This window comes from Bos mutus, chromosome 17, assembly GCF_027580195.1.
Source record: "Bos mutus isolate GX-2022 chromosome 17, NWIPB_WYAK_1.1, whole genome shotgun sequence".
Lineage (NCBI taxonomy): Eukaryota > Metazoa > Chordata > Mammalia > Artiodactyla > Bovidae > Bos > Bos mutus.
The window spans coordinates 18,466,330-18,488,535 of record NC_091633.1 but is presented as its reverse complement, the minus strand read 5'-3'; the positions used below and the strand labels follow the sequence as shown (position 1 = coordinate 18,488,535).

General features: G+C 38.9%; 1 protein-coding gene across 3 annotated transcripts in view; it reads left to right on the top strand.

Moving 5' to 3' along the window:
- Window positions 1-22,206, top strand: part of IFT81 (intraflagellar transport 81) — a 222,744-nt gene that overhangs the window by 169,604 nt on the left and 30,934 nt on the right. For 2 of the 3 annotated variants that reach the window (XM_070386191.1, XM_070386190.1), the window contains 3 exons: window positions 13,396-13,545; window positions 20,639-20,767; window positions 21,729-21,818. In XM_070386191.1, the coding sequence (XP_070242292.1) occupies window positions 13,396-13,545; window positions 20,639-20,767; window positions 21,729-21,818 (369 nt within the window). The remainder of the gene's footprint in view (window positions 1-13,395; window positions 13,546-20,638; window positions 20,768-21,728; window positions 21,819-22,206) is intronic. The other variant, XM_070386192.1, reaches the window with a different exon arrangement.

The following is a 22,206-nucleotide window of genomic DNA, read 5'->3' as shown; positions in this document are numbered from 1 at the left end:
AGTTTTTATTAAGACAGATTTCTACTAGCATATATCACATTGCTTATTATAGACCCTCCCAAGAGAATCAGCACTTACCTATCCACTACCATATGTAGGTAATTATGTTGTTTACGCTTGGCTTAGTGAGATTTTCTAATTTAAAGTTGAAAACATAAAACTAACAGGTTGGAAAAGGTTAGAATAGTGTTTGCATGTCTATATTTATATATTGCGCTAGTTACGATGAGTGATTTGAAAAGACTAACATTTTAGCAGAAAACAAAGGTTGCTTAAAACATTTTTTTTCTTGACTTAAAACAAATAACCACTCTGATACCAGACTTCAGGGAATCCAGATGATTTATGACATGAAGCATGACTTGAAAAGATGGCCTTTTCAGGTTTTCTGCAAGTCTGAATTCAGACAGAATAGAAGTGGGCAAAAAATTATGGCCATTTGGGCATATTCATTCTACTCTTGAACAGTTGGTGTTATCCATCTCACATATAACTTTCTTGGGCCTATTTCTATAGTTTTCTATGGCTAAACATCATTTGATAAAATAACTGACAAAGATGTGATTTAATTAAGAAATGGATAATATCATGTATGAAACGAGTTGCCAGTCCAGGTTCGATGCACGATACTGGATGCTTGGGGCTAGTGCATTGGGACGACCCAGAGGGATGGTATGGGGAGGGAGGAGGGAGGAGGGTTCAGGATGGGGAACACATGTATACCTCTGGCGGATTTATTTCCATATTTGGCAAAACTAATACAATATTGTAAAGTTTAAAAAAAAAAAAAAAAAAGTGGAAAATAGCATGGATAGTGCACTAACAGGATTTGAGGACACAAGTATTCATTCTAATCCAGTTTTTTTCTAACTTTCTGAACTTCGGTGAGTTGCTTTAATTTCTAAATAGGTTTTCTCCTCTGTAAAAGGAGGAATAGTGTTAAAAAATAGCTCTTTGTGATTCTTGACCATATAAAGTGCTTATTATACGGTTGTCTTATAAAGTCTTCACAGCTTAAGCACTGTGAAAATAGCTTCATGCCCGATATTGAGTTGGAAATTTGCAACAGAAGCAGCGATTCTTGTTTCCACATAAATATCCAGAATGATATCTGGAATCCAGTAATACTTTTGAGTTCCAGATAAGCTTGAAAAATATTTGTAAATGATTACATACATAGGAAAATAAACTGCCTTGTCCTTTAAAAAACTTGCTCAGATTTTGACCATTACTATTAAAGGTTCCAAAACATATTAAATGGGCAAAAGGAAAAAGAAGATCTGTCAAATTCCATTTTGATCACAAAGGAATTGAGTCTGTAAAATTGGTCCTGAAGCCAGAATCTAGCACTATTAAAACATTAATCTTACTAATCTCAGCATCTGAAATGATGACTGCTCTTTCATAGATGACAAATTTAGATTACAGTTGTGTATTGGACCAAATGATTAGTAATAGCTGCTATAATGGGCCTTCCTGCACAGTGGCAATCTTTATAGTTTACTTTCATGACAAATTGACTTGATTGGCCTGCTCTATGTGGTGCACTTTGAAAGCTTTTTCCTTAATGTTCTAAGGATTTATTGTTTATCTTGTGCCAAAGTTCCTTCAAAATATTTTTAATTTTTAAATATCTAAGAAATAAATCTCAAAGAATTCACATATGACCCTACATACCCAACACAACATTTATCTTTATTTCTTCATTCTTTCCCAATCTCAGTTTATAAACATACATACAAAAATTTTAGTTGTACTCAGAGTATGTAGATTTGTAATTTCTTGCAGTAGTGATTGTTCTGTTTTACTTCTAAAGAGCACTATATTACACCTAGATCTTTACTCTTCTGTTCGTCCTAATTATTTGACATTTCTTTGTTTCTTAGTGTTTAAAAGGAATAGTAAATTATCTCATCTTCCGTGTAATCTTTGTTGTTATTGTTCAGTCACTACGTGTCCAATTCTTTGTGACCCCATGGGCTGCAGCATGCCAGGCTCATCTGTCCTCCACTATCTCCCAGAGTTTGCTCAAATTCATGTCCATTGAATCGGTGATGCTATCTAACCATGTCATCCTCTGCTGCCCCTTTCTCCTTTTGCCTTCAATGTTTCCCAGCATCAGAGTTTGTTCCACTGAGTCGGCTCTTCACATCAGATAGCCAAAGTATTGGAATTACAGCCTCAGTAGCAATTCAAGCAAAATGACAGACATTATTAATCATTATCCATCATTCAATTTTGTAGAACATTAGTACATTTTATGGATCTTATTTAAATACCTCCCCAAGGTCACTTTAAGTGGTGTAGCAAAGATTTGAAATTGTTTCTCTGATTGCAAAGCCCGTGATCTCAACAATTCTCTGAACTGCTTCTGCAACCCTGTTGTACTTCTCCTAGGACTTTTAATGATTAATTTATAAGTTTATAAATTTTTGCCCAGATAAGTCATTATAACACAATTATGAGTAAATTTAATTTTTAATACTCAGAGTCTATTCAAATTAAAGTCTATCAGCTGTAAGGTTTTTGTTGGTGATGGGCTTTTTTGAGGTGGAGTGTTCTTTTCATTATAATTTTTTAGAGTAACACAAATATGTGGTTTAAAAACTAAAACAGGGGACTTCCCTGGTGGTCCAGAGGTTAAGAATCTGCCTGCCAGTGCAGGGGACACATGTTCAATCCCTGGTCTGGGAAGTAAGATCATACATGCTGCAGGGCAGCTAAGCCCATGCACCAGGACTACTGAGCCTGTGCACTGTAGAGCCAGTGCTCTGCAACGATAAGCCCACACACTGCAGCTAGAGAGTAGCCCCCACTCACCACAACCAGAGAGAGCCTGTGCGCTGCAATAAAGACCCAGTGCAGCCAAATAAAAGTACCACAGTACTACAAAGCTCATAATGAAAATAATGATACCCTTCCATGCTCCCAAGTCATGCTTCCTGGAGGCAACCACTTTTAATGCTTTTAGTTGTTTCTTCTAATATTTACCTTTGTATTTCTAAACAACAAAATTTCTTGATTTTTAAAAAAATTTTGGGCAGGCTATGACCAACCTAGACAGCAGAGACAATACTTTGCCGACAAAGGTCCATCTAGCCCAAAGCTATGGTTTTTCCAGTGGTCATGTATGGATGTGAGAGTTGGACTATAAAAGAAAGCTGAAAGCTGAAGAATTGATGCTTTTGAACTGTAGTGTTGGAGAAGACTCTTGAGAGTCCCTTGGAATGCAAGGAGATCCAACCAGTCAATTCTAAAGGAAATCAGTCCTGAATATTCATTGGAAAGACTGATGCTGAAGCTGAAACTCCAATACTTGGGCCACTTGATGGGAAGAACTGACTCACTGGAAAAGACCCTGATTCTGGGAAGGATAGAAGGCAGGAGGAGAAGGGGACAACAGAGGATGAGATGGTTGGATGGCATCACCAACTCGAAAATGGACATGAGTTTGAGCAAGCTCCAGGAGTTAGTGATGGACAGGGAAGCCTGGTGTGCTGCAGTCCATGGGGTCACAAAGAGTTGGACAGGACTGAGCAACTGAACTGAACCATAGGAAATGAGGATTTAGCTCTACATTCTCCATTTCCTGTCTACCCTCCATATCCACCCTTATGTTCTTTATAGCCTCCCAATATAATTATAATTTCTGGTTATGTCACTATTTACTATATTCATTATGATGATTGTATAAACATGTTGTTTACAGCTAAGCCACACAGCATATTATGATTACATATCCTTTCTTGTACACTTTTTTTCTTCTTAATACTGACCTCATTTTTTTGTTTTTGTTTGGTTTAGTTTTTTATATACCTATCACTCACTTAACTCTAAACTTTCTGGTAGAACTGTACAATTTCTCAGTATGGGATTATGGTCATCCACAGTAATCTAGTAATTATATTTCTTAAACCTTGGGACTAATTCTTTCTGGAGCCCCTCTCATTCTTCTGTTCCAGTGTAGGGAAATTAATTTCTAGGCTTGCTATACAATGGTAATCCCAGGCTTCACAGTTGTAATCCTGAAAATTTCTTTTACCACTCTTGTTTTGGATCTCCTGTTTGCCAAACCTCAAGTCTTCTCTTCCTTGGTTTATTTCCTTGTTATAATAGAGAATGTTCCTGAAAATAGGAACTTGGATAATACGTTTTTGTGAATCTTGCTTGTTTCAAATTGTCTTTATTCCGTCTTTATACATGATCAATAATTTGACTAAATAATGAATTCTGGTTGAAAATCTTTTTCCCTGAGAAATTTGAAGGCATTATTCTATTGTCTTCTGGTATTCATTGGGCTTCCCTGGTGGCTCAGTGATAAAGAATTGCCTGCCAATGCAAGAGACTAAGAGACTCAGGTTTGATCCCTGTGTGGAGAAGATCCCCTGGCGGAGGGCATGGCAACCCACTCCAGTATTCTTGCTTGCAGAATCCCATGGACAGAAGATACTGGGCGGCTACAGTTCAAAGGGTCCCAAAGTGTAGGACATGACTGAAGCAACTGAGTATGCGCACACTCGCTAGTATTCATTGTTGGTATCTGAGGCTCTTCTGATTCCCAGTCCTTTGATGTGATCTTTCATTGTTATTATTGCCATTTACCTCTTCTTGAAACTTTTAGAATCCTCTCTTTATCTCTAGTTTTCTAAATTTTTAAGATTGTATACTTAAGTATAGCTCTTTCTTTCATTGAACTGTGCATTCTGTTGGCTCTTCTAATTTAGAATCTTTTGTTCTTCGGTTTTGGAAAATTTTCTTGTATTATTTCTACCTTTTTTGTTTCTGTTGTCTTCTGGAACTCATTGGTTAGATTTGGGACCTTCTTGATTGATTCTTTAATGTTTATTTACTTTCAAAATGTTTAATTTTTTAAAATTATGTTAAGAATAGTGAAAGTTCGTGTTTGTGTGTGCATGTTGTGTATGAAAGGCATCCCTTATGGCTCAGACAGTGAAGAATTTGCCTGCCATGTGGGAGACCTGGGTTCTGTCCCTGGGTTGGGAAGAGCCCCTGGAAGAGGGCATGGCAACCCACTCCAGTATTCTTGCCTGGAGAATCCCCATGGACAGAGGAGCCTCAGTTCAGTTCAGTGGTTCAGTCGTGTCTGACTCTTTGCAACCCTGTGGACTGCAGCACTCCAGGCTTCCCTGTCCATCACCAAAAAACTTTGTGCACATCAGGACTCAGGAGAAAGGAGCAGTGACCCCACAAGAGACTGAGCCTGTGAGTGTCCAGCAGTCTCCGGCAGAGGCGTGGGTGTGGCCTGCTGTGAGGTCAGTGGCACTGAATACAACAGTCCTGGGAGCCTTGGGGCATGCTGGCATAAGTCCTTTTGAAGGAGGACTGCCATTGCTGCCATTACCCCTACCATAGTTTGGCCTCAGGCCAAACTACAGGGGGGAGAAGAGTTCTACCCATCAACAGAAAATTGGATTAAAGATTTACTGAGCATGGCTCCGCCCATCAGAGCAAGGCCAGATTCCCCCACAGTGAGTCCCTCCCATCAAGAAGCTTCCACCAGCCTCTTATCCTTATCCATCAGAGGGCAGACAGAATGAAAACCACAATCACAGAAAACTAACCAAACTGATCACATGGATCACAGCCTTGTCTCTCTCAATGAAACTATGAGCCAAGCCATGTAGGGACACCCAAGATGGATGGGTCATGGTAGAGAGTTCTGACAAAATGTGATCCACTGGAGAAGTGGCAAACCACTTCAGTATTCTTGCCTTGAGAACCCCACAAACAGTATGAAATAGACAGGGACAGAGGAGCCTGGCGGGCTACAGTCCATGGGGTTGCAAATAGTTGGACACGCCTGAGTGACTAAGCACATACTTTTATTACTCAGCTTAAAAAAACAACACTTTTGAGATTCCTTTTATGCCTCTACCTTATCCCTGCCTACAGCCTGAAGCAGGCATCTTCACTGCTCAGAGGAGTTCAGGGTTCCCGTTCTCTGGGTGGAGGCAGCCATCTAGGGTTCCCACTGCTGTGGCCAGGCTTGACTGGGGCCATCATTCCAGAGCTGGGTGAGCTTCTGACCCTGTTTACTGCTTTCCTCCAAGCACACACTGTAAACAATACTGACAGCTAGGGACAATCTAAGCAAAGGGACATTTAAATGTTTTGCCATTCCTTAATAAAAACACCCAGAAAAGAAAAGCAAGCAACGTATAACCTCTAGATAGAGAGGAACTTCTCACAGACACTTTGCAAACATCACACATCCTCTTTCCTCGCTGCAACACCTAGATTGTCTTCTGAGAAAGATCACAGATCTTGGTGAAATCTACTTAAGAATAAGAACAAGTGAAAAGATCTTTTTTCTACCTGTTTCTCACGGGAAAGGGGGGGAAACCAATGTGGGAGCTGTCAAAGAGTCCTCATAGCAGCCTGTCTGACTGTCCCCATAGCAGGACTCTGGCCTGGCAGTCAGGAGACAGGGGTGAGGAGTTGGTGTGACTGTGGAAAAAACGCTTCCCTTCCTAGGCACCATCGGCACAAGGAGGTGACCCCAGTGTTCCTCTGTAGAGGTTGGAATTAAACAGGAGTAGTAGGAGGTCTTGGAGAAGACAATGGCACCCCACTCCAGTGCTCTTGCCTGGAAAACCCCATGGACGGAGGAGCCTGGTGGGCTGCAGTCCATGGGGTTGCTAAGAGTCGGACACGACTGAGCGACTTCACTTTCACTTTTCACTTTCCTGCATTGGAGAAGGAAATGGCACCCCACTCCAGTGTTCTTGCCTGGAGAATCCCAGGGACAGGGGAGCCTGATGGGCTGCCGTCTATGGGGTCACACAGAATCAGACACGACTGAAGCAACTTAGCAGCAGCAGCAGCAGCAGCAGTAGTAGGAGGTCTCAGAGAAGGCAGTGGCACCCCACTTCAGTACTCTTGCCTAGAAAACCCCTGGACGGAGGAGCCTGGTGGGCTGCAGTCCATGGGGTTGCTAAAAGTCGGACACGACTGAGTGACTTCACTTTATCCCATCCAGTTTCCACCCCTCTCAGAGGTTACTCCCATCATGAGTTAGGTTTTTATTCTTCTGTGATTTTTATTTACTGTTTGACAACCCATTTGTATCCCTAAACAGTATATTATTTAGTTTCCCTAAGCAATACTACTAATGGGAGCATTCTCTGTTTATTCTGTAACTTGCTTTTTTGGCTCTACATTATTTCTTGAACCTATAATTGTTTATTTTGATTGTATATACTATATTGTATGAATATAAAACAATTAGTTATGGCATGTTTTCCGACTTTTTGGTATTGCAGGTTTTTATCAATATTATTATGTATGTCTCCCTGTGACTATGAGCAAGGATTTTTGGAGGGTAATGTTTCCTAACTTTTTTCACAACATGGCACTTAAAGTAAATAGTTACTGTTTAGCATACTGAGATCAAAGGACAAGGCTGCTTATAGCTGAGGATGACTGGCCTGGGATTTCTTTATAATATCTTGCCCAGCTGCTGCAGAGGCTAAGTTGATTAATATGTGGGCACACCTGTACTGTTTGTGCCACATGAGTGTCCTGGAGCACACCCCATTTAGGAAGACCTGCTCTGGAGCAGTGCTTCTCAGAGTGTGGTCTGAAGACCTGTTCTAGTACACAAACCGTTAGTTACTAATCCACAACCATGTAAATTAGGAGGAAGCATTTAGGAACATCGAAATAGGAGGTCAAGAAACACCTGGAGTAACAGGCAAATTTGGCCTTGGAGTAAGGAATGAAGCAGGGCAAAGGCTATTAAAGTTTTGCCAAGAGAACGTACTAGTCATAGCAAACACCCTCTTCCAACAACAAAAGAGAAGACTCTACACATGGACATCACTAGATGGCCAACACTGAAATCAGATTGATTATATACTTTTCATGCAACCAAAGATGGAGAAGCTCTTTACAGTCAGCAAAAACAAGACCGGGAGCTGACTGTGGCTCAGATCATGAACTCCTTATTGCCAAATTCAGACTTAGATTGAAGAAAGAGGGGAAAACCACTAGACCATACAGGTATAACCTAAATCAAATCCCTTATGATTATACAATGGAAGTGAGAAATAGATTTAAGGGACTAGATCTGATAGAGTGCCTGATGAACTATGGACGGAGGTTCGTGACATTGTACAGGAGACAGGGATCAAGACAATCCCCAAGAAAAAGAAATGCAAAAAAGCAGATGGCTGTCTGAGGAGGCCTTACAAATAGCTGTGAAAAGAAGAGAAGTGAAAAGCAAAGGAGAAAAAGATATACCGAAATGAATGCAGAGTTCCAAAGAATAGCAAGGAGAGATAAGAAAGCCTTCCTCAGCGATCGATGCAAAGAAATAGAGGAAAACAACAGAAAGGGAAAGACTAGAGATCTTTTCAAGAAAATTAGAGATACCAAGGGAACATTTCATGCAAAGATGGGCTCGATAAAGGACAGAAATGGTATGGACCTGACAGAAGCAAAAGATATTAAGAAGAGCAAGAATACACAGAAGAACTGTACAAAAAAGATCTTCACAACCCAGATAATCACGATGGTGTGATCACTCACCTAGAGCCAGACATCCTGGAATGTGAAATCAAGTGGACCTTAGGAAGCATCACTACAAACAAAGCTAGTGGAGGTGATGGAATTCCAGTTGAGCTATTTCAAATCCTAAAAGATGATGCTGTGAACGTGCTGCACTCAATATATCAGCAAATTTGGAAAACTCAGCAATGGCCACAGGCCTGGAAAAGGTAAGTTTTCATTCCAATCCCAAAGAAAGGCAATGCCAAGGAATGCTCAACTACTGTACAATTGCACTCATCTCACACGCTAGTAAAGTAATGCTCAAAATTCTTCAAGCCAGGCTTCAGCAATATGTGAACTGTGAACTTTCAGATATTCAAGCTGGTTTTAGAAAAGGCAGAGGAACCAGAGATCAAATTGCCAACGTCCACTGGATCATTGAAAAAGCAAGGGAGTTCCAGAAAAACATCTATTTCTGCTTTATTGACTATGCTAAAGCCTTTGACTGTGTGGATCACAATAAACTGGAAAATTCTGGAAGAAATGGGAATACCAGACCACCTGACCTGCCTCTTGAGAAACCTGTATCCAGGTCAGGAAGCAACAGTTAGAACTGGACATGGAACAACAGACTGATTCCAAATAGGTAAAGGAGTACGTCAAGGCTGTATATTGTCACCTTGCTTATTTAACTTATATGCAGGGTACATCATGAGAAACGCTGGGATGAATTAAGCACAAGCTGGAAGCAAGATTGCCGGAAGAAATATCAATAATCTCAGATATGCAGATGACACCACCCTTATGGCAGAAAGTGAAAAAGAACTAAAGAGCCTCTTGATGAAAGTGAAAGAGGAGAGTGAAAAAGTTGGCTTAAAGCTCAACATTCAGAAAACTAAGATCATGGCATCCAGTCCCATCACTTCATGGCAAATAGGTGGGGAAACAGTGGAAGCAGTGGCTGACTTTATTTTTTGGGGCTCCAAAATCACTGCAGACGGTGACTGCAGCCATGAAATTAAAAGACGCTTACTCCTTGGAAGGAAAGTTATGACCAACCTAGACCACATATTCAAAAAGCAGAGACATTACTTTGCCAACAAAGTTCTGTCTAGTCAAGGCTATGGATTTTCCAGTAGTCATGTATGGATGTGAGAGTTGGACTATAAAGAAAGCTGAGCGCAAAAGAATTGATGGTTTTGAACTGTGGTGTTGGAGAAGACTCTTGACAAGAGTCTATTGGACAGCGAGGAGATCCAACCAGTCCATCCTAAAGGAGATCAGTCCTGGGTGTTCATTGGAAGGACGGATGTTGAAGCTGAAACTCCAATACTTTGGCCATCTGTTGTGAAGAGCTAACTCATTTGAAAAGACCCTGATGCTGGGAAAGATCGAAGGCAGGAGGAGAAGGGGACGACACAAAATGAGGTGGTTGGATGACATCACCGACTCAATGGACATGGGTTTGGGTAAACTCCGGGAGTTGGTAATGGACAGGGAGGCCTGGCGTGCTGCGATTCATGGGGTCATAAAGAGTCGGACACGACTGAGCAACTGAACTGAACTGATAGACACTGAACTGAACTGATAGGTTTGGTACTGTATAAACATTTTTATTATTTTATAAAAGTATGCAGTTTACAAACAATTAGAAAGTTTGAAAAACTGGTCAATCACCATAGAAAAGTGTGAGAAACACTGCTGTTTATGGGAGTTGGTGGGGATGGGAGGTACATGATCAACCTTAGTAGCTATGCCCAGTTGACTTCCAAATTATGGTTCCAAATTTATATCCCTCACTGTCAGTGGTGTATAGGTGTTCTACTTCCTCCACATCTTCAACAACACTTAGTATGGAAGGGCTTTTTATTTCTACTAATCAGATGGGCATTATAATGGTATCTTACTATGGTTTTAATTTGCATCACTGACTATAAATGAGGTCAGACATCTTTTAATATGCTTATTGGCCACTTTGGGTTTTGTTTTCTATGAAGTGACTATTCAAGTATTTTATCCATTTTTCTATTGGGTTATTTGCCTTTCTCTCATTGATTTGTGGGTTTAATTTATGTATTTTTGGATATAAATTCTTTATTGGATTAACATGTTACAAATATATTCTTCCGAACTTGTGGCTTATATTCTTAATCTCTTAATATATATTTTGATGAACAGAAGTTCTCAATTTTAGCAAAGTCAAGTTTATCAACATCCATTTTCAATGTGTGTTTTGTTTCAGAAATCCTTTCCTATCTCAGTAATCATAGTGATATTGTCCTATATTCTAGATTTTTAGTTCTCATTTTCACATTTAAGTCTATATAATCCAGTTGGTATTGATTTTTATACATTATGAAGTAAGGGCTCCATTAATTGAGCATTTTATTCTTTTCTTAAATTGAAGCATAGTTGTTAGTTTCAGTGTTAGTTTATTGTATAGCAGAATGATTCAGTTACACATATATTTTCAGATTCTTTTCCATTATAGGTCATTATAAGATATACTCAATTTATCCCTGTGCTATAGTAAATCCTTGTTTTTTATCTGACCCTGACTACTTTTCCCCTAGGTAGTTTGTCCAGTGAATGTCAAATAACCAATCAACATAGAGCACATTGAGTAATCAGTAGGTTTGTTCTTTCACAAAACATTTATAGCTTTTAGCTTTTAAAAATAGTTCCAGAGCACAGCAAGACAGAGAAAGGGAAGATTGGCCTAGATAATACAGAGGATAGCAGATGAACAGGATTGATTTCATTTTGGGCACTTTGCCCAGGACACTTTTAATAGAACATATAGTTACTCTGAGGATTCTGAATTTGTGGTTGTGTCAGACTTACACATTTATTCTTTTAAAGGAAAAATTGCAAGTTATTAGATTCTAGGTACATTGGTCTGACTTAAATTTTTTAAAACAGTTTCTGTAATCCAGCCATTGATAATTTTGCTGTGTGTGGGCTAGATTCCTTAATATTAAAACTAACTCAATCATGGATAGAGAAATATTTTGAACTTCCTTCTTCTAAATCACAATGTGTTCGTCATTTCTTTCAAAGTTTAAGTCATTTAAAAAGATGTCTAAACAATGAATTAGCGGGTTATTTTTATGTGAAGAATTTTTAATCTTACTGGTTTTAAGGACTTTCTTTGCATATTCAGGAATCAATCAAGTCTTTAAGGAAAAAAAAAACAAACCTTAATTTTAGAAATGTTCTCCTTCCTGTTTTGCTACCTTATAGTTTATTGGGTTGGCCAAAAAGTTTGTTTGGATTTTTCCATAACATCCTAGAGAAAAACCCAAACTAACTTTTTGACCAACCCAAGAGAATTACTGACCTTGGATTTAGCCTATTTTTAGGAGGTAAAATGCCACATGGTAATAGAGTTTGCATTAAATAGTGGCTTTGAATGAATTTTCCTTTTTTTCTGTTTTCTAAAGCTTCAGTAATACATTCATTTACTTTTATTACTTATAAAATTATTTATTACCCCCCTAATTATCCTTATAAAGAACTGGGCATTACAAAGGTTAAGATTATTAAAGAATTTTCACACTGTAGGTAATATGGAGGTTTACTTTTGTTTTGAAGTGATACATTTAAGTATAATAGGCCAGATTCTTACTATGAACATTTTTAAAAGAATGTAGTTAAAAGGTTGGAGCAGAAAAATTATTTTATGTAGTAAAAAAGAAATCTGAAAATTCTTAGTACTAATGGTGCATAAGAGAAAGTGATTTTTAAAAGTATTCTGTTCTGTTTTAGAAATACCAGAAAATTTTTGCATTTGTCTCTTATATTGAGCAATACTTTTAATGAGCCAGTGCCTCAGGACCTTTACACCTGCTGTTTCTACTACTTGGAATGCTCTTCCCTGCTTCTTTTTCCTTTCTCTAACATACTCCTGCTACTTCAGTCTTGCTTAAATTATTTTAGAGAAATTTGTCATAACTCACCTCTCTAAAATTCCAACACCCCCCCCCACCTTTTCTACCTTGGTCCCAACCCAGGTTAAACTCCTGTTATTTATTTTCAGGGCCCCTTCACTGTTTCATAATGTTCATTGTGGTTGTGAACATCAGTTCAGTGTTCATTTTCCCCACTACTTCTTAAGTTTGTTAAGGGCAGGATACGTATCTTGTTTAGAGTTGTATTCTCAGTGTCTGCCCAGTGCCTATGTAATAGTTAATAAGTAGTACTTGATAAATAAATTCCTTTAAATATTCATTTCATGTGCTTTTCTGAACTCTAGTTGGTATTGTTTAACAATGGAGTCTTTCCATTAGAGTAGTTACAATTATTAGTAGGTCAACAGCTGAATTAAGCAACTATGAGTTCCCACTAATTTGGAGTATTTTTAGCTTTTGAACATTTGGGATGAGTTTCAGATGCTTCTTAGGGTATATGGTCATAGTACCTTTCTTAAATGATAAATGGTAACTGCAAATGTTGACTGTTCTGCTTGGTTATATTAATCCCAGTAGATCCAGGGTCACCAAAATAGTACAATGCGTAAGAGATAAAATGATAAGACCATAGCCAGAATTGGTCTTCCACTTTTTTCTTCTTCTTTTTAACCTGTTTAACTTTTATAGGATTGAAGTTGCTGTTTTCCAAATCCTTATTGTAAAGCTCACAATGAATAGCTTTTATATAAGGATTTCCAGTATTTAATGGGTCCAAAAAATCAAAATGTACACAAAGTATTTTAATTAAGCAGTTAGTCTTTCCAACTTTTTAATAAAACTAAGTTATTGTTCTGTATTTGTGACACGCATGTTGGACAGTAGAAAAGAAAATGTTTGTAATACGTTGAGGTTATATATAATATTTAGCAACTACTTTTCTACTTATTAAACTACACATTGTGTTCTTTTGCAGTTCAAGCGATATGTCAGTAAACTTCGAAGCAAAAGTACAGTTTTCAAAAAGAAGCATCAAATAATAGCTGAATTTAAAGCTGAATTTGGTCTCTTGCAGAGGACAGAAGAACTTCTTAAGCAACGTCATGAAAATATTCAACATCAACTGGTAATACAAAATTATATTGGGGTTCTAAAAGTACAAATGCCTAGAAGTTTATAAGTTATAGCTTCATACTGAAGTCATTGTTTTTATTAGAAAAACCATAAAATTATTCATTTTTGCTGATTAATTATTGAGGTGATCTTTAAGCTGATTCATGTACTTTACTGTAACAATGAGTGCTTTTTTATCTGTGCTGGACTTTGGGATAATTAATAGAAGTTGAATTGCAAGTAGCTTTTTCTTTTGGATAGCTAACTAATATAACAAAAATAATCATACCAGGAGATTGACTGTAATTTATTTATTTATCATGGCCTACTAGTCAGAAATCTAAGCAGCCACTTCCGTGGAGCTATGGAAAGATGTATTCAGGGAAGATTCTATATGGAAGTTTGCCTGCAGGCTTGGTTCCCTGTATGTTTGTGCCTTGGTTGTCAAAAAAAGTTCAACCCAGAGAAATCTCTCTAGCAACAAAGCTGTTCTTGTTGTGGGTGCCAGTTTCTCTGAGTTTTCTTGATTTGGCTTTTTTTTTTTCCTTTCACCCATGTGGAAATTATGTCATCATATGATGTTGGCTTGCATGCATGCATGCTAACTTGATTCAGTCATATCTGACTCTTTGTGACCCCATGGACTGTAGCCCACCAGGCTTGCTGTCCATGGGATCCTCCAGGCAAGAATATTGAAGTGGGTTGGATGTTGGCTTACCAGCTAGCAATAATCTGTTAGAGGTTAATGAAATTTCAACCAGTTGTGGTTAGCTGGCAATATGAACTTTTCTGTCTCATGCTGTTGAATATTGTTTGGTTCTAGGGAACTAAAGATTGAACATTTACAGACATCAAACATAGGTTCTAATAGCAGTAACTTTTAAAATTGATATGTAGCAACTGCATTATTGCTCACTTCAAAATACTTTCTAATTTTCATTGTGATTTCTTTGACCTATGGTTACTGCTTAAAACCAAACATTTGGGGATTTTCTAGTTACCTTTCTGTTATTGATTTCTAGTTTATTTCTGCTATGACCAAAGAACATACTCTGTGATTTCAGTTCTTTGAAAAATTTGAATGTTGCATTATGGCCTAGCATGTGGTCTATCTTGATCATTGTTCCATGCACAGTTGAGAAGAATATATATTATGTTGAGGATGGTGTTCCATATATGTCAATTCAGTCCAGTATGTTAACCATGATACTCAAATCTTCTGTGTTTCTATTGACATTTTCATCTGCTTGTCCCATCAATTATTGAGAAAGATGTTTTACAATATCTATGCTCTTTCTCTTTTTAGTTCCATCAGTTTTTGCTGTACATCTTTCCTTAAGCTTCTTAGAAGCACAGCCGGAGAAGGGAATACTTGGTACAAGTGATTTTCTGAGGGAGGGAGTACCTTCAGAAGAAAGGGAATGAGGGAAACAAGTGGGGCAGTAGAAAAAGCCAAATAAGGGTGTATTTTTTAATTTTATTTTTAATTAGAGGATAATTGTTTTACAATACTGTGTTTGTTTCTGCCATACATCAACATGAATCAGCCATAGGTATACATATGTGAACATTTGGGCACAGATTGTACCATGGAGTTGATTCCACCTTGAGGCAAGGGGTCTGGCCTTTTATACTCCCATATCAGTCAGTCATCAGCTGTGGTAGGGTGATGAAGCCTAGATGAGGCAGCTCCCATTGGGCAAAGGGCATGTTCTAAAGAAGGGGCAACTGTGAGGCATTAGCAATCAGCACTCATAGCAGCTTGCAGATAAGGTCTGAGTGGTGCACCAACAACATCCTCTATAACCCATCCCTTGCACTGAGATCTGCTTGTTTCTCATGTTAAAGTCACTCCATCCTGGTATTTCTTCTATAGGATTACAGTTGGTCAAAATTTCTAGGAAAATTTAGGAGAGTTTGTGGGACAAATTAAAACTCTCTTTGCTGCATTTGGTCCCAAAGACATAACTAATATTCAGTATCTCCTTTCTCTACCATCCATCCTAGATTCCCCACATGTTTAGCTAGTACCTCCAGTGGTCTAGATGACTTACTTGGTGGGATGACTCAGTCCCTCATTCCTCAGAGCTATGAGATTCTAGTAACAATGCCCTTCTCAGGTTGTGGTTGCTAAACCTACCCATTTACTGGTAAAACTGGGTAGGAGAGTACCAAGATATGCCATAATGGATCACATGAATGCCAAGTATATTCCTATCTGTCCCCCATTATATAGCACCATCAGTATAGCCTTAAGGTATCCTGCCAATAAATCACTCCTTCTTTTGCCCACTGGTCTTTGGGCATGAGGAGCCCATGCGACAGGATGGTGGCCAGAGGATTAAGTTTAGAGGGCCTGTCAGTGTGCCTTCTGGTAAAAGCAAGTCCATCTGGAAATTAGAACATTTATACTCACAGAGCCTAAAGTTGTGCCTCTTCTGTTGTGGGCATTCTCTAGTGGCTATATACATGTGATGAAGAGATCTTCACATTTAGTGTTAATTCTTATAGCTCAGTCCACATGCCTTCTCCCCAGACCTCCTTGTCCGTAGTCATTCAGTCTTGCTCTCTTGTTTCCTCCAGGCCCCTGACCAACAAGCTAAGCCATTTGTCACTGCCCAGAGGATACAAGATAATCTGGGGTTTTAAGATTCTCAAGTGAATCTATCCAGTTATCCCCCTTTCAGACTCAGCACACATTCTCTTCCCTATCACAGCCCTGACTTTGACATGGGATATATTCAGCCTTCTATGAAGTTTTGCCAGGATTAAGTCCTGTCCCTTGTTTTCAGCTTTCTCTGCTCTGTAGCCATAGGAAATGAGGGTTTCTTTAAACCTTCTAAGGAAGTTCTCTGACCTTATTGCTTTGCATTAAATCACTGATTAATGGATTTGAGCCTGTCAGTTGAGCTTAGCAACAGCCACCCTGACTGTTGCTAAGTGACTATTTATTTATGCTTCTCAAATACCAGCAACATTGCACCAGCTAGTACCTTCCTGTGATCGTTCAGGTCCTCCAAGAAGCATCATCCAGATTGGTTTAAATGTACAAGAGATTTATGAAGGAAGTATTTGTGAAGGGTAGAGGGAATTGGGCAGGAGGAGGCAGGGAAAGATGTTAGGCTCTAATGCAAGTCTGATATCTATGAAGGAAGAAGGAGGAAGGAAGATTGGGGATAGGATATAGGATATTTTAAGGACATTTTCGTTAGGAAGATGGGGACTTCCTGAGCCAGTCACCAGTAAGAGGAGTTCCCTGTCAAGAAGGAATGGGTTAGCTGCTGGTAACAGCCTGGGGGAAGCATGGCCTTGGTATGAACATGATGGTAGAGACAGAGGGCCAACAGTAATGGCTGTCATTCAGCTTTGTTCCTCTCTTTAAGGAGATTCTCTTTAGCAAACTCTCTTTAAGGAGATTCAGGCAATCCATTGTATGACCACTATAATCACTTCCACCTATTTTCTGCCTTAGTTGACAGGTCTTAACAATTGTACTGCTATAACATGCCCAAGACTAATATTACTCTACTTGCCCCCAGTCAGAGGGCCCTCTGCCTTGTTCATCCAGTTGAGTGATCCAACCCTAGAAGCCAGGTTTGATCAGGTTCTCTAGAAGCAGAATCTGAAACAAGAATTCTTGTTCTTCTTCACATGATTAATTCAGTGAGTGCTCTTAGGAGAAAGGAAGTGAAGGAAACAGGATGAAGCAAAGAGGAAGAAGTAGATTCAGTTGGAGTCCAGTTTCATGCTGATTGCACAAGGAGCTCTGAGCATAAATTGCATCACAAAGTTGGTCTCATTTTTAGGCAAGAGGGCTGCCCCCTTTGGGCCCCTATGTCAGTCACTTGCTGTGGATCCTCTTAACACTCAAGAGGTGGTGTGACACAGTTTCTGTTCAGCCAAGGGTACACTTTGAGGAAGGGACAACTGTAAACCATCAAAATACCAATTCTCACAAGATCTAGGGGCTGGGTACACTGACACAGTAAGCAGTTCAGGGCAGAGCAGCCACAGTATCCACTGCAGGTATCCTGAGATTAGTCCATGTGAATTTATTATAGTTACCTTCCTATTGGCAGTGTTTGACATGATAGACAACTCCCTCTTCCTGTAAAATTGTTCTTTACTTGTCTTCTGGCACACTACACTCTCCTTGTTTTTCCTTACTAACACTACTGTTCCTATTCCATGGCTGATTTCTTCCCACTTCTTCAAAGCCTAGATGTCAGAGTCCCCCAGGCTTAGGCCTTGGATCTCTTCTCTGCCCTCAGTCCCTTGGTGATCTTATTCTCTTGTGGCTTTAAAGACATTGGCTGTGCAGACAACTCACAAATTTGTATCTCCAGCCTAGATCGCTTCTCAAATTCCAATCTTGTGCATGTAACATCTTGAACTGTCTATTGGATTTCTACTAGAGAGTATAGGTTTTTTTTTTTAACACATCCAAACTTAAACTTCTGACCTTCACTACTCCCTCACCTGTCCTCCTGAGTCTTCCTCATCTCAACAAATAGCAACTCCATTCTCTCAGTTCTTCAGGCCAAAACCCCCTGGAGTCATCTTTACCCCTCACTTTCCTTCACATCCTAACCTGTCATAATATCTTCTTGGAGGGACTTCCCTGGCAGTCCAGTGGTTGAGAATCCACCTGCCAGTGCAGGGAACTTGGATTCAATCCCTGGTCTGGGAACTAAGATCCCACATGCCACAGAGCAGCTAAGCCTGTGTGCCACAACTACTGAGTTCGAGCTCTAGAGCCTGTGAGCCGCAACTACTGAGCCTTTGTGCTGCAGCTACTGAAGCCCGCATGCTGTAGAGCCTGTGCTTCACAATAAGAGAAGCCCACAGACCACAACTAGAGAGTAGCCCCGGCTTGCTGCAACTTATAGAAGCCCAAGTGCAGCAATGAAGACCCAATGTAGCCAGGAATTATATTTTAAATGTGTACATATATATATATATATATATACACACACACACACAGACACACACACACACAGACATATCTTGTTGGATCTATCTTTAAAATATATACAGGACCACTTCTCATCACCTCTGTTGCCCCCATCTGCTTCATACTACCATCATCTCTAACTTGAATTATTGAAATTGTCTTCTGACTGATTTCTCTGCCCCTCCGCTTGTCCCTCTATAGTTTGAGCTCAGTCAGCATAGATGTTAAAGTTTTCACTTAAAAACTCCTTTACTCTGAACCTTCCAACAAGTCTCCCATTCTATTTAAAGTAAGTCCAAGCTCTTTCACTGGCCTAAAACACAACAATATAATTTATCATCAAAACTAGGACACTTTTCAGAATGCAAAGGACAATAAATGTAAACTGATACTGTCTCAGCTAACCAGCTAAGTCCTATATGATCCCTCCCCTATCTCCACCTCTATTTTAAGCTCCCCGCCCCCGCCTAGTTGTTTATTGAAAGGGCCAAGCATGCTCTTGTGCTGGGCTGTTCTCAGTCATGTCCAAGGATTGTAGTCCCCCAGTCCCCAGGACTATGACCCCAAGGACTGTAATTCACCAGGCTCCTCTGTCTGTGGGATTTCCCAGGCAAGGATACTGGAGTAGATAGCCATTTCCTACTCCAGGGGATCTTCCCAACCCAGGGATTGAACCTATGTCTTCTGCACTGGCAGGCAGATTCTTTACCACTGTGCCACCTGGGAAGTCCCCAAGTACGTGCCTACCTCATGTCTTTTGCACTTGTTGATCCCCTGGGTATCTCTATGACTTGCTCCCTCACTTCCTTCAGAGCTTCACTTAGGTGTCATCTGCTCAGGGAGACCTTATCTAACCACCTTGTTAAGATTCCAACCCTACTCTTCCCTCACACTGTATATATTTTAGTTGTTTACCTATTGCCCATTTGCTCTCACTAGAAGTTAGCTCTGTGAGGGAAGGGATTTTTTCCCCTGGTTTTTTCTTTTTTTCACTGCAGTATATGTGGTGCCTAGAACTGTGTTCTTGTTCAGTTTCTAAGTTGTGTCTTACTCATTGACTGCAGAACACCAGGCTTCCCTGTCCTTCACTTTCTCTCAAAGCTTCCTCAGGTTCATCTCCATTGAGTCAGTGATGCTATCTAACCATCCATTCTCTGCCACCCCTGTCTCCTTTTGTCTTCAGTCTTTCCCAGCATCAGAGTCTTTTCCAATGAATCAGCTCTCTGCATCAGGTGGCTAAAGTATTAGAGCTTTAGCTTCAGCATCAGTCCTTCCAGTGAATATTCAAGGTTGATTTCCTTTAGGATTGACTGGTTTGATCTCCTTGCAGGCTAAGGACTCTTAAGAGTCTTCTCCAGCACCACAATTCGAAAACATCAATTCTTTGGCACTCAGCCTTCTTTATAGTCCAGCCCTCACATTCATACATGACTACTGAAAAAAACCATAGCTTTGACTCTATTGATCTTTATTGGCAAAGTGATGTCTCTGCTTTTTCATTCGCTGCCTAGGTCTGTCATAGGTTTCCTTCCAAGGAGCAAGCACCTTTTAATTTTACGGCTACAGTCACCATCCACAGTGATTCAAGAGCATAAGAAAATAAAACCTGTCACTGCTTCCACTTTTTCCCCTTCTATTTGCTGTGAAGTGATGGGACCAGATGCCATGATCTGTGTTTTTTGAATGTTGAGTTTTAAGCCAGCTTTTTCCACTCTCCTCTTTTGCCCTCATCAAGAGACCATTTAGTTCTTCTAAAGAGCCTAGATCTGTACTTGGCACATTAATAAATACTAGATCAGTGAGCAAATATGTACAGTTTTTCACTTGAGATCATTCATTCACCAAATATTTAATGAGTGCATCCTGTGTTTTAGCTTCTATGCCAAGTACATAGCATTATGCTGAAGTCTAAAATTATAATTACTTCCTATGCCCCTGAAGATGCTATAGTAAAATTTAGTATAAGTTTATAAAATATAAAGGAATATAATTATTGTTGAAGTCAATGAAGATTGTTGACTAAATTCCTTTATTTTACTTACAACTTTATTGTTATGTATTAAATCTATATACTTCTTAGGGAATCATCAAGGTTAGACATCAGTTTTGTGGACTCTTGTTTTTTACGCCTATTTTTATTCTCTACTTTCAGCAAACTATTGAGGAGAAAAGGGGTATATCTGGATATAGTTATACCCAAGAAGAACTAGAACGAGTATCTGCTCTGAAGAGTGAAGTTGATGAAATGAAAGGACGAACACTGGATGACATGTCTGAAATGGTGATTACACAGGCTTTGTTTTACACATAGGCTCTAAGGCAGATATTTCTGTGTTTGTTCTGTTCTTCAGTACAACATTCATTTCTGTGTATTGTTTCATTATATTCTTTCATCTGTCTTTATCACTCTCTTAAATTTTTCCATTCTTAGGAGGTTGTTCAATTTGTAATACTTTACATGTTTTGTGGTTTTTGAAGTGTGTAAAAGTTACATAGCATTAAAGAAATATTTAAGATAAAAAATTAAGTTTTCCCAAATTATACTACTTAATACAGTTATTTCATTTTTGTGTACGTCCTTAGTTTCTTTCCATGTTTAGGACTGCTATTTAACCAGAATGCACAGGTAGAGCTTCATCAGACTTTAAAATGTTGAAATCTTTCATTATTTATTGGTAAATAGCTGCTGCCCCAAACTCTGAGTACCTACCTCCACCTGTCTTGTCCACATTGTTCCCAGAGCCCTCTGGATTTCACAACATTCTAACTCCTAAAAAGATTAACATTTTGCACAGCAGATGCCTCCAAGACCTGATTCATCTCTACGGCTGGTGTCCATTGTGATTGGTCATTGCTATACCTTTTGGGTTATTAAGTAGTTTGACTATCACTTCATCCATGTTTATGTGCATTTTATATAACCTACATAATTTACATACTTTTTAAACTTAATACAGAGTTGTATATTAGCAACTTTCTAATTTCTTTTATCCTTCAGCTAGATTATAAATATTTTCCCATAATGGTTTGCAGTCTTAATAATTGACATTTTGAATAGTTACATCATATTCTGTCTTACTGAGAAGTCAGTACTAATTAAATGACTTCCCTTTCGTTGGCGTTGAAATAATTTATAGTTTTATTCACTTATATTAATACTTCAGTAAATGTCTTCGTACATATAGTATTTTAGTTCTTTTGAACTCTTTTCTTAGATGTCATATATTTTGTTTAAATGGCAGGTAAAAAAACTAAATTCCCTGGTATCTGAAAAGAAGTCAGCTCTAGCTCCAATTATAAAAGAACTACGACAATTGCGTCAGAAATGCCAAGTAAGATAATTTAGCTCTGTGATACTTTTAATACTCTCTCATGTTCAAATGTATTAGTTAAAATCCTAGATATTTTACTTGGATAATTCCTGGCAAACAAATCATTATTTTTATATGATTCTGTGAAAGAGAATAATAATGTGACCATCAATGGTTTTTGTTTAGTTTATGTTGTTTGTTTTGTCATAAATTTTTGCACTGGGGAGAGAAGGAGAAGAACGAGTTTAAGCTAAAGTCAGAAGTGCAGCCAAATGAGATTTGTGCTTTAAATAATGTTCATGTCAGAGCTATAAATATGAAGTCACATTCTTCAGTGGCCAGGTGAAAGTTCAGAGTGTGCCAACAAGTGGTGACAAGTTAATGTTAGATTAATGAACTTGCTTTGCTG